Source organism: Armigeres subalbatus, chromosome 2 (genome assembly GCF_024139115.2).
Source record: "Armigeres subalbatus isolate Guangzhou_Male chromosome 2, GZ_Asu_2, whole genome shotgun sequence".
Classification (NCBI taxonomy): Eukaryota; Metazoa; Arthropoda; class Insecta; order Diptera; family Culicidae; genus Armigeres; species Armigeres subalbatus.
The window spans coordinates 63171386-63188105 of NC_085140.1; the positions used below are offsets into that span (position 1 = coordinate 63171386).

At 42.5% G+C, this 16720-nt stretch overlaps 3 protein-coding genes across 4 annotated transcripts in view; 1 reads left to right on the forward strand and 2 right to left on the reverse strand.

Moving 5' to 3' along the window:
- The window catches only part of LOC134208745 (activated Cdc42 kinase-like), a 161939-nt gene extending 159368 nt beyond the window's left edge, over nt 1-2571 (forward strand). For both annotated transcript variants that reach the window (XM_062684637.1, XM_062684636.1), the window contains exon 9: nt 1975-2571. In XM_062684637.1, the coding sequence (XP_062540621.1) occupies nt 1975-2163 (189 nt within the window). In that variant the 3' untranslated portion in view covers nt 2164-2571. The remainder of the gene's footprint in view (nt 1-1974) is intronic.
- Nucleotides 2474-16684, reverse strand: LOC134208749 (activating signal cointegrator 1 complex subunit 1). Its single transcript, XM_062684645.1, has 5 exons — nt 16458-16684; nt 16054-16223; nt 3643-3730; nt 3155-3580; nt 2474-3100 (listed from the first exon to the last, which is right to left on the reverse strand). The coding sequence occupies exons 2-5, from the start codon at nt 16172-16174 to the stop codon at nt 2665-2667; spliced, it is 1071 nt and encodes a 356-aa protein (XP_062540629.1). The 5' UTR covers nt 16175-16223; nt 16458-16684; the 3' UTR covers nt 2474-2664.
- LOC134214866 (uncharacterized protein K02A2.6-like) lies at nt 9771-12195 on the reverse strand. Its single transcript, XM_062694148.1, has one exon. The coding sequence runs from the start codon at nt 12051-12053 to the stop codon at nt 9771-9773; it is 2283 nt and encodes a 760-aa protein (XP_062550132.1). The 5' UTR covers nt 12054-12195.
- Nucleotides 16685-16720: the final 36 nt, after the last annotated feature.

The window sequence follows — 16720 nt, forward strand, 5'->3', positions numbered from 1 at the left end:
TCAAAAATCACTGGACCACTCATTGTGATAAGGCTTTTCTTCATGTTATCTGCGACATTACTCAACTGATAGAGTATATCCATACGATCCATATATTGAGCAAAGCTGGATCCTCTAACAAAATGGTCGACGGTTCCAATCAATGAAGACATAATAGTATAATATTACAAGAACAATAGGAACTAAAAGAATAGATAATAAGAAATTGAATAGAACGACTTACGTGACCTTTAATTTACAATGGTGAGCTGGTACTTCCAACGGCTACGGTTTTCGTCCAACCTTTATCTCCCCTAATGACTGGTGCTGACCTTCTCTATAATTGGCTTCCGTCACACCAAAATTCCTCGGTTCATTTGGTACTCAATTGCTGATGCTGATTTATAGCTGGTGCTGACCTTCACACTTCCACTGTTGCTGACTCACAATCAAGTATTTCGCGGGATATGTTCACTATTTGGTATTTACCACACAAGCCTTTTACGGATTCATGGGATTGATCCTCACTATCCAACACAGTTTTTCAAAGTGCACCTAATGTAATTAGTTAGGAATTATACACGTTTTATTGCTGGCCTTTTGGTTAGATGATTGTTACTACAGCCTCACAATAGACCTTCAAAGATGGCGTATTACACTATATTCACGAAACACGTGCTGGGATGAATCTTTGCCAATTTTTTATATGGATATTGAAATCTGTAATCTGTTCGACCAGTAATGATGAAACGAACTGATTCCAACACTCCTTGAAACAATTAATCACTGTATTCTATATTTAACAGTGGTCAAATGTTCATGGGACACAAGCTTCAGTTCTATTATTCACACACGGTCAAAATTTTCACCGCTATGAAATTTTCACTACTCAATACTGTTAATTTCATGGAAATTACAGTCTTCCAAGTAGCTCCACCGAAAATAATTATTTCCCTCGTCGCCACTGATAAATTATAAGAGACTTGCGAAGAGCTAATAAAAAATACGTGTGCACTTTTAGATGGTTGAAGACGTAAGAGAGCGAATCTGGTTTTATTAAGCATCAGTACGCTATTGCTATAATACAGCATATAGAAAGTATACTACACATACATATATATATGACATGTTCGAATTATGGTATCGAAAAGGGGTTTAGCCTATTAGGTGAACACATCAATTACCTTTTGATGAACATGTATCGAGCATTTTTTTTATTACATAATTATCTATGTGAAAGTCGAAACTGAATCAAATGGCTGAAATGGGCCATAGTTCAACAAACAATCATCAAAAATGTTAAACCTACAATCAACAACTAGATATTTGGAAGCTTGTTTGAAGAAAACATATTAAAATTTATTTCTCCTGATTCTTCGTGTATATAGCTATATGTTTATAACATTAATTGGAGCCAATTTTGGAAACATGCGAATTATGAAGACCTTTCAGGAGTTCTGCGCATTTACTTGAAAATTGCCTACGATATTCTACAAATCTTTAATATTCCGCTTCTATAAGTAATAAGGGCTTGTTTCCAGTAACTCGGTAACTCATATGGTCTTCAAAGATTCATACATGCAGAGATGTTCATATGTTTCTAGGAATTGAATAAAAACATTTTTCATACCTAGAATTTTTCGAGAATCAGAATCAATCGCATATTTGTCACACATGTACCGTGATCTGCCCTGCGATGCCCGGCGATGCGCGGAATTAGGGCAGGTCACGGTATAGGGCAACCAGTAATATTGGACAGATATTACAGGCAGTATACACGTACATGAGCTGTAACAGTTCTAGTGATTGCTGAAACATGAGAAATATGAGAAAGGGTAACATCGCAGAGTAAAATGTAGGACGGCCTGAGATTCAGCCCGCGACGTACGAAGCAGAGCCGTAGCCATATGACCACGAAGCCCGTTTACAATGAATTAGTATCGAACTAGCTTCAACATACTAAACCAATTTTGTTTTGTTTTTTTTAATACACAGATTCCACCAGAGCAGTGCTTATTAACGTTGGACTTCATCGACTGGGACATCCATAAAGCGATAAAGCTGTGCAAGCTGCAGAACATTCTCTCCTCCTACAACCTATCGCTGGCGGAAAGTCGTGAAGCGCTGGAAGGCTATGACTGGGACCTACATACTACGGCACTAAAACTGAAAACGCACAAATAGTCAACATACATACACAATCCGACCTCACCAGCGAATCCAACAGAACACTCCAATCGCATCATCAAACAAATTCAAATGTCTTCCTTCAGTGCAAAACAGACCTAACAAGTATTATCCATTGCAGCCTCTCTTTTCTTGTTTATAAGCTCTCTTACTCGATATAGTGTAGTCTATCAGTTTTGCATGTTTCCGTAAGTTCAAATGTTGAGGAAATATCAAGCTCAAAGTCGAAACGAAACAATTTCCAGTGCAGATGCATTTTAAGTGTTTTTAACAAAAGTGACTATTTTTTACACAAATGCTTACAAAATTATTACTCGAATGATTGCCAAAATAGTTTATTAAGTGTTCTTAAAGCCAATTAAGTCAAATATACTCGTACATTTTCGAATGTTATTCATGATTCTATATTTACGATCGATGTGTTATTATTGCTGAGAAAAACTCCTATAACATTACGAGACAGTTTAAATGTATGTCATATATATTCGTAAATCCAGTTCACAGCTTCACCATGCCGGTTGCCTCGTAGAACCCGTTGCAAGCGGTCGAGAAACGCTGGGACAGATGGATCTCCGAAATCTTCTGAACGCCGAAATCAAAATCAGAAAACTTTTGCAAAATGGATGTTGCATCGAACTTGTCCCTATGATTGTGACGCTGATGACGATGATGCTTCCAATCGTCGGCCCCTTCTTCTGCAGTTCGGTGCTGTGCAAACTTTGAATTGATTAGTGTAGCGTGTAGCTTGACGTGATCGTACTGCCGTTGAACCAACCCTTTCGCTACGAAGTACTCCATTAACTGGTCGGCAATACGCTGGAGAGGTTCTGACACCACCTTTGCATATAGTACATCCACCGAGCTGGGATCATCATTCATGTAAGCCAAACTGTTTACACGTACTTCGATGGGACCATACTCTGCTATAGTTGATCTACAAGTTAAAAGTTTTTTTTAATCATAACTAACAAATAGTGAGCATATCTACTTAATAAACGATTCGTTGCAATCTAGAAGCAGCTGAGCCGCTTCTGCCCGGTCCACGTTGTCCATCAGACTCATCATACATATCGTCAGGTGAAGCTTCTCCGGTTTTTGAAACAGTGATTCATCCATATCAAATCCACTAGGCAGTTCAGTGAGGATCTTCTCTCGGAATTTTATGTAGTTTGATTTGATTTCTTCGGAATCCAATGGAATCGACAGGAAATGGGTGAAATGTTGTCGATTTCGAGCACCCAGCACAATCAGTTCGATACGTTGGCGGCAAGCAGTAACAGCTTTGGCGGATGTTCCTTTGACGATCACGTCACCTTCGGTGCCCTGTTTTGGAACGATTATCTGAGTTTTGGTTTCCGCCTCCAATCGACGACGCGTGGTACCCTTGTTGCCTATGATCATTGCAAAAAAGGCACTGTTTGGGTAGATATTAATTATGACAATTGGACACTATGATCTGATTTGAAGTGAACTTACGATGGAACATGGAAAGACGTTTGAAGTTTGCCAGCTTCATTGGATTGAATATCGTAGTCAAGTTCGCGATCATCCTCCTCGTAGAGATCTGTGGAAATAAGTGATTGGACGTCATTACAAATTTCGGGATCAATTTGCGATTTGGGATTTTGTAAACAAACATTGGATTCTGAATTCCTGCTAAAGCGAGCTTTTTTTTCCTAAAAGCACGGTGTGCATCCAACAGAATAAGTCAGAATTCTACTTTTGTAACGAATTTTTGGAAAACACATCAATAACTCTCTATATACATTCATATTTCTATCATATTTCATATTCATATTTTAAACTTAAATCGGTTTACATTGTTGGAAAGAATCAATGGTGATCATAGCATCTACCAGAACTGCCTGCTGAGAACAGCGACGATATGCAAAGGCGCGAGGTGGTGCCCATCAATGAATGTGCAGGTTAAGGATCAAAGGCCGGTTCTTCAACTGTTTGTTATAGCCCACACCACACCCCGGTTGAACTGATGATAGTGATAAGAACGCATTCTACGCACAACTCGAACGTGAATAAGACAGCTGCCCAAGCCACGACGTCAAAATCATCATGGGAGATTTAAAAAGGTACTAAGTTTGGCCAATAGCAGGAGTACAGTACTATTGGATAGTCAAGCGCCCTCCATTTGATGAACGAATACGTCCAACTATTAATACATTTCGCGCCTCCAAGAACTTGCCGATTCATAGCACCTACTTCTAACAAAGCCTTCCGTATCAGTAAATCTGTAGACCACAACTGCAGACAGAATCTCAAATCGACGGTCGACCACGGAATTATCGAAAAGTCTTGATATCGTGGTATATCAAGGTATATGATATCTGGTGATGGTTTGGTTATGGCTCGTTTGCATATTCGCTAATTCAAGCGACAATGCACTATCCGACAATACTAGAGCGCGAAACAACTTCAGTTCAATGACGCACGATCTGAGTAGCCTGTCAAAGCGACTTGTGTGGGGCGGGCGACAAACGGGCGCGGATCAGACATAACTCGACAAAAGTGTGATGAGAAGTTTAAACCATTCACGGAAGAGTCACGTGCTACAAACTTATACTAAGGACACACCTGTGGTACTTGTACCATGGTACAAGAGGACAAGAAAATTATTCCAAGACTATCTTTGATAAAGACAATTATTGGTATGGCACTCTTTTCAAAATTTTTGTACCATGGTACTTATACCATCAGTGTGTCATTAGTATTATACGATAACTAAGTATTATACTGAAAAACTAAAATTGAGAATCGTATAGAAATTTCACATGGGCAGTTCACAACGCGTATTTTCGCCTACTATGCAGGACAACGTCTGCCATGTCAACTAGTTACCAATATAAATATTCCACTCTGGCTGATTTGAAGAGACAATAACGCATCATTAGATGCAAGCAATGTACATAGTGGAAATACATTCCGAGGGCTGCTTAAACGTATGATTCAATATGGAATGTTATACTTTCGAAATAAAATGCTAGAAATCATACCATGACCTCATTATGATATCTGAATTTAAAAATAAAATTTTAAAAATGTAATACAAATTTTCAAAAATTGTAAAATTAGGGTTTGCAATTATCGCAGTTATTGCAGTTATCGTTTTCAGGCGTTAGTTACCTTTTGCGACGCAAGATGGTGTAAATGTACTGTCTCTTGCCTAATATATGGGGATTCACGAAGTGGACTATATTGCTGTGAGGGTGAGATATATTAGAAAATGGATAATCCACGTTCAGCGTGCATTGATGACAGATATTTGACATTGACTAGTGAATAGCAAGCCATGACTTTGCCTCCTTCCTCGTCGGGAAACGAACGGAGTGACATGCTCAATAACACAGCACACCAGCGATCACACCAACGGATAGCTCGTTCGGCGGAATTGGGCCACACATTTGGCGATCCTGCCAGGTTGTTCCTGGTTGGAAATTGTTGTTTTGTAAGTATTCTTTGGGCGTGATTGGGATTTTTTTTTCTTCGCTTTCGTTGTGATGTCGAGTGTGAGGGAAAAGCGCCCAAAAAAAAAAATTATTTGTTTTCTCATCGGTTTCGACTAGTACTGTCGAAGACGCTCTGGAAGAGCGTCGGATTGAATGATTTGGTCATCGGTTTCGACTTGTGATGTCGAAGACTCTCTGGAAGAGCGTCAGCTTGAATGATTTGGTCATCGGTTTCGACTTGTGATGTCGAAGACGCTTTGGAAGAGCGTCGGATTAAATGATTTGGTCATCGGTTTCGACTTGTAATGTCGAAGACTCTCTGGAAGAGCGTCAGCTGGAATGATTTGGTCATCGGTTTCGACTTGTGATGTCGAAGACGCTTTGGAAGAGCGTTAGATTAAATGATTTGGTCATCGGTTTCGACTTGTGATGTCGAAGACGCTCTGGAAGAGCGTCGGATTGAATAATTTGCTCATCGGTGTCGACTGGGGATGTCGAAGATGCTCTGGAAAAGCGTCGGATTGAATGATTCGCTCATTGGTATTGGTTTGTGATGTCGAAGGCACTCTGGGAAAGTGGTGGATTGAAAGATGTGTTGTCTGTTTTGACTTAAAAAGTCAAGCGCCAGCATAAATGATTTGATTTCTCATCGGATTCGATATGTGATGTCAAAAAGATGCTGTTGTAGAGCGCCGGATTGAATGACTTGCCCATCAGTTTTGGCTTGTGACGTGATAAGTGATTTGTTTTCTCATCGGTTTGACTTAATCGAGCTAAGATGTCGAAAGAACTCTGGAGTAGTGCCGGAGCAAATGATTCGTATTCTTATCGGTTTTCACTTGTGATGTCGAAGGTACCCGATTGAACGATTTGTTGTTCTTATCGGTTTGGAGTTAATATGATTTGTTTTCGGAATAAATGATTTGTTTTTTTCAACGGTTTCTGCTTGTGTTGTCGAAGTTGCTCTTGAAGAGTATCGGATTGTTGCAGCTTTCGATGGTAAAGGTTGTGTAGAAGAGGGGCGGATTGGTCGTGTACAAGGTGGACCAGCAGAACGCAACGATTCAAATTTGAATGAGGATGTATTTTAAAATGGGAATTGAGTACTGATATTGGATTGTAAAATTAGACTTGGCTGCAAATTAAAATTAAATGAGATGTAAATTGTTGTTTATGAAAACCTCAAGTCAATGGTTTTTTTTTCCTCTTTTTTGGTGAGAGAAGAAGGGGAATGTGAGGGTGAGATATATTAGAAAATGGATAATCCACGTTCAGCGTGCATTGATGACAGATATTTGACATTGACTAGTGAATAGCAAGCCATGACTTTTCCTCCTTCCTCGTCGGCAAAACGAACGGAGTGACACGCTCAATAACACAGCACACCAGCGATCACACCAACGGATAGCTCGTTCGGCGGAATTGGGCCACACAATTGCTAATATACTATAGGTATTTGATGGCGGTATGGTGACGAACATGGGAGCATGCGCGCAGGGCATAGGTTTTTCAGCTCCGGATCTCCGGAGTTTGGCCGACTAAAAAAGAACAAAGCCCTTGGGTTGGATCAACTAACAGGAGAGCCATTTGACCACAGTAGCGAGGCATTGGTTAGAGCGCTACACTGGGTGCGGTCGTCTTTTTATTCTGATTTCAAATTTTGCGAATCTAATTTTACAAGTTGTATATATATTCATGGACTTATTTATCTTGAGCTTATTTGATTGCCCGTGATGATAATTCCAGCCATGCTGGTGAGCCATTTACAGTTGCACATAGAACCAAGAGTTGCATTGTTGCATGCTGGCCGCTGTATATCGTATGTATCGGCAAATATGACTTCAGCATATTGAAGTGTGCCGTCTAACCGCAAATAACTGTTTTTCGATGTTTCTGTATAATTGTTTTATATAAACTTCCAACCCGTTGGGGACGATTCAAATATGACGTCCACTACTTTTTGAGATTTGTAGACCCCCCCTCCCCCTCTCTGTCAAGCTTTTTTGTATACCTAGTATATGATAACAATGGATCGATCGCCGCGATTTTATGTTTTGGTTGCTAATCGATTGGTTTTCGGCGAGAAATATTTCTCGCCGAAAATCAATCGATTAGCAACCAAAACATACCTAGTATATGCAGTGTCACCAAATCTTAGACCCCCTCCCCCCTAAAACCTGTGACATCATTGTTGAACGACCCCTTGACCGATTTGACTGAAATTACGAAAAAAGAATAAGAAGGCGTCCCATCAAAGAATAGAAGAAAGAAGTTTTCCCCATACTTCTTTGAGCCACCCTAATCATCATCCTCGGTCAACGTGATGCACAGTGCTTCGAACATATGGAGCTACGGGACAAAAATCATAACTTATATTCTACACGTTCTAACTCAATGGTGTCTTTGGGAAAATGTTTGGAAAAAAATGGAAAAATGGAAAATGGAAAACTAGTTTTTCCACTCTTTTCTACTAGTTGCATTACTGTCCTATGTTAAATTGATAATTGCATAAGTGGCGTAAACGCCAGATTTTATGATATGATTCTTTGGAATCAGAATCTTTTTACGAAAAATATGAGGTATCATAACAGTTACTATTGACAAATTTCCAATTGATCATCTCATAAGTGATCTAAACGCCAGCTTTAATGTTTTATACTATCCAGTTTTCCGCGAGCGGTAATGGCCGCCAGCTTTCCTGCGGATTAGTCTCTGATTTGACATTTCTGGAGGTCAACTGCACCCACCGTTCAAGCATTTTGATCAATGTGATATATAAGAAGGCTTGAATTTACTTAATCAGCACCTTCTTATATGCCACATTGGTCAGAATGCTCGGAGCGGTGGGTGCAGTTGACCTCCAGAAATGTCAAATCAGAGACTAACCTGCAGGCAAGCTGGCGGCCATTACCGCTCGCGGAAAACTGGATAGAATCAGGATATCCTAAGAAATGATTTGAGGCATTGTTTTTTAAAAGTCGGCATCAGAAATCATTGGAATTTGTTAATGTTTTTTTTCAAGTTCGTTTATTTTGTAGGCTCAGGCGTGTATAACACTTTACGGAGCCATGGTTATTGATTGACAATCAATATCATCTTATAAAGTTCGTAACAGAGGGGTAGAAGTCAGCGTATTCGTGGTGACTTGAGGTTAAGTTTACAATGTTTTATACCGTGAAACCCGATGGTTTTCTTCTCGAGATCCTCTACATAAGAGGAATAAAACGCGTAGAGAATAGTGATTAAAACTATATTTCGCGACACATTAAAACGGTACAAAACTAACTTATGTACGAGACGTAAACAAAACTGAACTACATACAAAACAAATACAACGACAACCACATTGAAATCTCATTGATGCGCATCTCCAGCATCACACAGTGATAGCTATGCTGCCTAGTGAGAGCACAGCGGCGTGCAGGGTACCGAATGGTACGCTGCGATAAGGTTGTCTGCAACATCTCCCCTCTCAATACAGGTGGTAGGGATCGAACCTATTTGTCGGTCTTCGTACTCGAGAAGAGCGCCTTGGAGGATCTACCACCGGTTCCACTTCGATAGCAGATTCGAATTCGGTCGATGTTGACGTTGCTGATGATGTTGACGAAGTCGGCTCGTTTCGTGGCGTGGACGAAACACAAGCCGACAAGGGACTTGAGACTGACACCGATGATGGAGTTGAAGCAGAGGCGTTCCGAACAGGCGAAGATGCCAGAGTGCCGGCTGATTCATTTGGAAGATTCCAAGCACCCAACAGGATATCGAGCGGCAATAAATACTGGCGAGAACTGGCTTCATTAGTGGATTGGTTTTGCGTCGTGTCAGCATCAAGACGACTCCGTAGCTGATTGATATGGCAGCGCAGCATTCGTTGATTAACAATCCACACGTTGTACATCACGTCTCCGATTCTCTCAACTACTTTACCGGCAACCCACTTCCAACCGTTACGACCATGTAGCTAGACGAGATCATTTTGGCTGAAGAATCTGAGTTGCTTACGGTCGGCTGGCATTGCCACTGATGTTCGTACCGGCGGAGGACGCAGAAGTTCGAGACACGTGCGGATTTTTCGTCCAAACATGATCTCGGATGGCGACTTCTGGTCGGGAAGTCCCCGATTAGGCGTGCTCCGGTACGTCAGCAAGAAATGTCCAGTGCTTGCTGTATCGATCCTCTTCCCTCTCGAATTTTCTTCACAGATCTCTTGAAAGTGTCCACGAACCGCTCCGCTTGGCCATTCGATTGTGGATGGAAAGGAGCCGTTGTCAGGTGTTCGATGCCGTTAGAGGCGCAGAAATTGGCGAATTCGGAACTAGTGAACTGGGTACCGTTGTCACTGACCAGTGTTGTTGGCATACCCAGTCTAGCAAACAATCCGCGAAGGATATTAATGGTCACTGCCGATGTGATACGGTTGGTTTGAACGATCTCTGGCCACTTTGAGAACGAGTCTACAACGATGAGGTAGTACTCGCCTTCGATCGGACCGGCGTAGTCAATGTGGACACGTTGCCACGGAACTGTTGGATTTGGCCGTGGCACCGGTAGAGAATGAGGAGGTGATTTGGCCACTGATGCACATTGTTGACATGTCTTCACGAAGTTCACGATGTCAGCATCCAAACTGGGCCAGTAGACATAACTCCTGGCAAGGGCTTTCATTCGCTGCATGCCGGGATGACCACCATGAAGTTGCTCAAGGCATCGCTTGCGGTGTAGCGATGGAATGACGAGCCGTTCGGCAAACAAGATGCACCCATCTACCACGGAGAGCGATTCCTGTCTGGATTGGAACCGTTTGATGTCGGACCCCGGAAGTTTGGACTGGGGCCAACCGTGTTGAACGTGGTGGTAGACTGTTCGGAGCAGAGGGTCTGCTTGGGTGCTTTGCGCGACGGCTCTGAAATTGAGAGGCAAAACTTTAACCGTATTAGACACTACTGACCTAAGGTCCTCTTCCAAGTTGAGGCTCGCGATGACGTAATCCTCGTCGGGCTTGACATGTTGGTTAATCAATCGCGAGAGCAGGTCTGCATTTCCAAACTTGTGAGTTGGCACATACTCGATGTCGAAGTCGTAGAGAAGCAAGTTCAAAGCGAAGCGTTGAAGGCGATTGGCAGTATACACTGGTATTCCCTTCTTGGAACCGAAAATTCGTAGCAGAGGCTGATGGTCGGTTTGCAGTCGGAAGTGCCGCCCGAAAAGCATCTTGTGAAACTTCGTTACAGCGAAGACGATGGCCAAACCTTCTCGATCCGGCTGACTATACCCTTGCTCGGCTTTCGTGAGTGCTCTAGACGCATGCTGGACGACCTTGACGGTGCCGTCGGGCAACTTGTGACTGATCGTTGCTCCGAGCCCGACAGAAGAAGCGTCGGCGGACACTATGATCTCCCGCTTAGGATCGTAATGAGTAAGGAGTAGATCCGAGGAAAGAATTCGCTTGAATTGCTCAAACGCTGTTTGGCACTCTGCAGTCCATTGGAATTTCGCTTCAGCTTTGAGGAGATTGTCGAGCGGATACCGTAGCTTGCGCATATTGGGGACGAACTTGCCATAATAGTTGATGGCCCCCAAAAACGAACGCGTTTCAGACACATTTGTGGGAGGTGGCAGCTTCATAATTGCCTCGATCTTAGCTGGATCTGGACGTAACCCGCGAGCATCGATGACGAGGCCTACGTACTTCACTTGTTGCTTGCGAAATGTGCACTTTTCAGAACGAATTGTGAAGCCGAAATCTTGAATTCGCTTCAGAGCAGCCCGTAGATTGCGATCGTGTTCTTCCTCCGTTCTTCCGCCGATTATGACATCATCCAAATAGCCGGAAGTGCACTCTAAGCCGGCTAGCATCGTGTCGATGACTTGCTGAAACGCCCCAGGCGCGATCTTCACACCGGGAGGCAGACGATTGTAGGAATAGAGACCCCGATGCGTGTTGATCGTGAGCAACCTACGGTGCTGCTCATCAACCTCCACTTGCAAGAAGGCATCAGACAAATCAATCTGGCTGAAAACCTTACAATTAGCCAGCTTGGCAAAAATATCATCCGGAAGGGGAAGCGGATACTGGTTTGGCTGAAGCGCTGCATTCAACCCTGTGGAATAGTCTCCGCAAATTCGAATGGAACCATTGGCTTTACGGACGACAACGATTGGAGCGGCCCACTCTGAATATTCGACCGGGGTGATGATATTTAGCTTCTCTAGGCGGTCGAGCTCAAGATCTACGGCGTCGTACATAGCGTATGCAACCGGACGTTTCGGGACGAAAACGGGTCGAATGTTTTCTTTCAGCTCTAACTTCACTTTCGTTTTGCTGCACAAGCCGAGTTGCTCGCTGAACACGTTGGGGAAAGTCGACTTGAGAGCAGCGGTAGGCAACGAAGATCCGGTCACTTGACAGCAGAAGGTGTCCATGGGTACGGACCAGAGGTTGAAAACATCGACTAAATCAGCACCGAGTAGATGCAACTGGTTCGCAGTAACACGTATTCGTTCACGTCGCGTAATTTCTCCGATGGTAACGTTGCACTCGAATTCCCCATCGAGCAACAAGACATTTCCGGAAGCAGTCTTGGCTTTCACTGTTGCCGGCGATAGGGCAGGACTCCCTATTTTCTGCCAACTCTCCCTGCTGATGACAGTGATGTCGGAAGCGGTGTCGAGTTGCAGTCGAATTTTTGATCCGAAAAGACCAACGGAGACGAATCTACGTCGCTGCTGCACACTGCACATGTCGACCATAACCACCTTGGTTGATATTACCCTGTTTCCTGGTTTCCGGGACTTAGCACTATCACAGTATCCTTCGCGGTGTCCAAATTGGCCGCAATCGGAGCATTTGTGGTTTTTATAACTGCAGTCCCGAATATAATGCAATGCACCGCAGAGCCAACACGGATAACTAGGCTTCTTGGCGGCGGCACCGGAAGAACGCTTTGGGGATTCTCTTTCTTGCTTGGCGAACCGGTTACCACCAAACTTCCTCACCACTTGTACTTGGCCGTACGGAGATGGAGATTCAATCATCGCGCTGTCGTGCTTGAGGTTGAAAAGGCGCTGACACTCCTCGGAGAGCTGTTCTAATGTGACGTCATTGTTGTCCTCTATTTTAGTGAGGAGTCGGGTACGGATCTCGACGTCATTCTCCGATTTTAGGCCGCACACGTAGACCAAGCACTGCTCTTCTGTGAGCTTCCCCAGTTCGAACTCGACGCAAGCTTTGTTCACTCTGCAGGCGAACGCTACATGATCCTCGGTAGGATTCTTCGCAATTTGCAGACATCTGTATCGGCGGCTGATCACCGATTCTTTAGCTCCGAACAAGCTTTTCAGCTTGTCCACTGTCTGCATGAAAGTAAACTCCTTTGGGAATTTAGGAAGAATGTAGCTCACGTACCTTTCATGCTCCGATAAGCCCAGTTTGCGCATGAGCAGACGAACTTTTGCCTCGTCGTCCAGCCTTGCAGCATCCTTCTCGAAAAGGTTGTCCTATCGCGAGTACCAAGCTGCGAAAGTGGAATTACTTTCGGCCTCATACCGAAATTCCTTGATATTGCTGGCCAAAGAGTCAAGGATCTGTTCCGGGTTGGGTGGCACTTGCACTTTTATCGACGATGAAATACTCCGAAGAAACTGTTGCTGCTGTTCTTCGGCCTGCTGCTGCCTCTGTACAAGCTGTGCCATTAGCTGTTGATGTTGCAACTGACTTTGTGCTTGTGACTGTTGGCTCTGGGCAATCGTCTGTTGCACCATTTGCATTAACTGCATGAACATCTCGGTACTCTAACCTGGGCTTGCGGTTGGTGGGGTGGGAAGTTTGGGAACTGCTGTTGCTGAGCAGTTGAAATTGGAATGAACGGCTGCTGCTGCTGGTGAGTAGTCACAACGGGGGCATGAATTTGCTGCTGAAGCTGATGAGCCACCGGCACGGGATTAATCGGCTGATTCAACTGCTGCCGTGGATTAAACACTCCCGTGGGATCAACACCATTTTGCCCGTTTTCACCATCAGCCATTGCACTCCTCTTTCTCTTTTTCCGCACGGGTGACGAAATGTTGGGTGAGTTTTTGTCGACGGTAAAAACTACCCTCACACGCGAAACTCGTCGCCACTTTTATACCGTCAAACCCGATGGTTTTCTTCTCGAGATCCTCTACATAAGAGGAATAAAACGCGTAGAGAATAGTGATTAAAACTATATTTCGCGACACATTAAAACGGTACAAAACTAACTTATGTACGAGACGTAAACAAAACTGAACTACATACAAAACAAATACAACGACAACCACATTGAAATCTCATTGATGCGCATCTCCAGCATCACACAGTGACAGCTATGCTGCCTAGTGAGAGCACAGCGGCGTGCAGGGTACCGAATGGTACGCTGCGATAAGGTTGTCTGCAACACAATGTTTAAGGATGGGCGGGGATTAGGATTCGGGAATCATGGAATCATCATAATCAAGGTATTTCAGCTGCTCATCCGGTCATTTGGCACCAGGGACGATGTGGCGTGTCGTTGTGCTCGAGGAATGGTTCGACTGGGAGCATCTTCCGGATGGCCAGGAAATGAAGGACGTCGGATATGGCCGCGGATTTGACCAGAGAATAGTTTTATTTTTAATGTCCATAATTTTTAATGGAACTAGAGCCACAACAAGCATCTGAGCTCTCAGTCTTCGACAATTTTTGTGTGTAGGTGTTATGTCCTGATCCTGCATCAAAAACCTAATTGCATATAAGTTTTACCGTCCTTGAGCAACTGAAAGTTGCTCACCTGTCATAAGACGAGTTTATACAATCCCATTGAATTCCACCACTTAATTGTATCTTGACAGATACGTATTTCGACCTCAAAAGTAAGGCCGTCTTCAGTGTCTCGTACTTGACTCGACTTCGAGTCGAAGTCGAAGTCGAGTCAAGTACGAGACACTGAAGACGGCCTTACTTTTGAGGTCGAAATACGTATCTGTCAAGATACAATTAAGTGGTGGAATTCAATGGGATTGTATAAACTCGTCTTATGACAGGTGAAAACATTCCACTAAAAAGCTCAAAATAATTTTCTTATGAAAGTTGCTGCATAATGCTTAGCGAGATACAATTCATTAGCTCTTGCAAATCAACCTCAGCGGACGTTTGAACGCGTAAAGACTTGGAAGCAGATTTGCATGTACCTCGTTCAAAGTACTTCGAAGCAGATGGTACTTTCTATCGGCTAAATCCAAGTCTGGTGCGATTTTCAGAGATGTGTTTTGATGTACTTTAAAAAAAAGCTGTTTGAAGATGTAGATTATTTCTTCCCATATAACTTCATGCCCATGACTTGGAAGCTTTACTTATCACAATGATCAAAATATGTCCAACTGAAACACATTAAATTGCATCTTACTTCCTTGATTTTACGCTTTCCATATCGGTTTTCACAGTGAAAGGTACGGTACTTAGGCGATGCAAAAGATGCTTTTCGCTAACAGCTAACAGTTTCACCATAATTGAAACATATGTTAATATCATGGGCTACTTGATTCACCTAAATACGAGAGTCGATTTTTCCATTTTTGTCCAAGGGAAAAAGCACGATGTACCTAACGTACTTATGTTTAATAGCTAGTATTTTTTTGGTTTTATCATCAAGATTAAATCATAAATTTTGTGCATGTAGATGCATGAACAACAACAAGAAAAATCTGTTGTTGCATTTTAAATTGCATGGACTAACCAACAACCACCGCTGTAGTGGAATTTTGTACTTGAGGCGAAGAAATTTCCAACATATTAAATTCGCGTATTATCTAATAACAAATTCTGCATGTTTCTTACACGATCTTCTTCTTCTTCTTCTTCTTCTTATTGGCATTACATCCCCACACTGGGACAGAGCCGCCTCGCAGCTTAGTGTTCATTTAGCACTTCCACAGTTATTAACTGCGAGGTTTCTAAGCCAGGTTACCATTTTTGCATTCGTATATCATGAGGCTAGCACGATGATACTATAAGTCGAGACAATTTCCAATCCGAAAATTGCCTAGACCGGCACCGGGAATCAAACCCAGCCACCCTCAGCATGGTCTTGCTTTGTAGCCGCGCGTCTTACCGCACATACACTTACACGATACATACACTAAAATACATGGCGTTATTTGTTAAAATTTTCAAATAGTCCTGAGAATATGGACCATATAATTGATAGCGGCATAAAGCAAAGAGAATTCTAAATCCACGAAAATTTTCATTCCAGAGTTCCAAATACATTCTTCGGAGTCTGATTGCCTATTGCTACAGTGCCTTCACTGCTTACTTCACTTTTACTAGAAAACATTCGGATTCATGAGCAATATAATACTCAATTCACACCTAACCCATGTTGTTTCCCAGCTTCCAATTAAATAAACCAATTAAATACTATACCTTCTTCGACATATGGCGTGTTTTCTTCTGTTTGCCGATCATATTGCTGTTCCGAACTCGTTTGATTCACCCGGTAGCACCGAGTCCCGATCCACATCAACTGCGGTGATAATACGTCCATCACGGCGATTGACTAGGACTTTTTCGTTTTAAATCTTTCAAATAAAAAGCTGCAAGCGAGAAAAAAACAAGATTATTAAATATTATTATTTACACTCCTACATGAGAATTTTGAACGAAACGGACGGAGCGCAAAGTCCGATATATACCATCGGGGGTACACTTTTTGAATAGACATGATACGCTTCTTCGGTTTATCAAACAGTTTAAATAAAATAGTTAAATGTTGTAAAAACATTTTAGTTTTCATATTGAATTGAAAAGCAAAATAAAAATTTACTTACCGCTTCGTATGAATACCTTCCGCGTAAATATCCCGTCATCATCACTAACACAAACACTGAAGATTTACCAGATGTTTTGAAATGTTGAAATTGTCGTAAGAAAAATTTAAAAAGGAGATGCACACTTTTTATTTTACTTATCGTGAAGTTTTGAACATTTCTACATAGTACATCAATATAAATTTAATTATATTTCAATTTAAACAAAATTGGAAGCGTTTTCAAATCTCATTTCTATGCTGCAGCATGTCTTTTTTAAATAA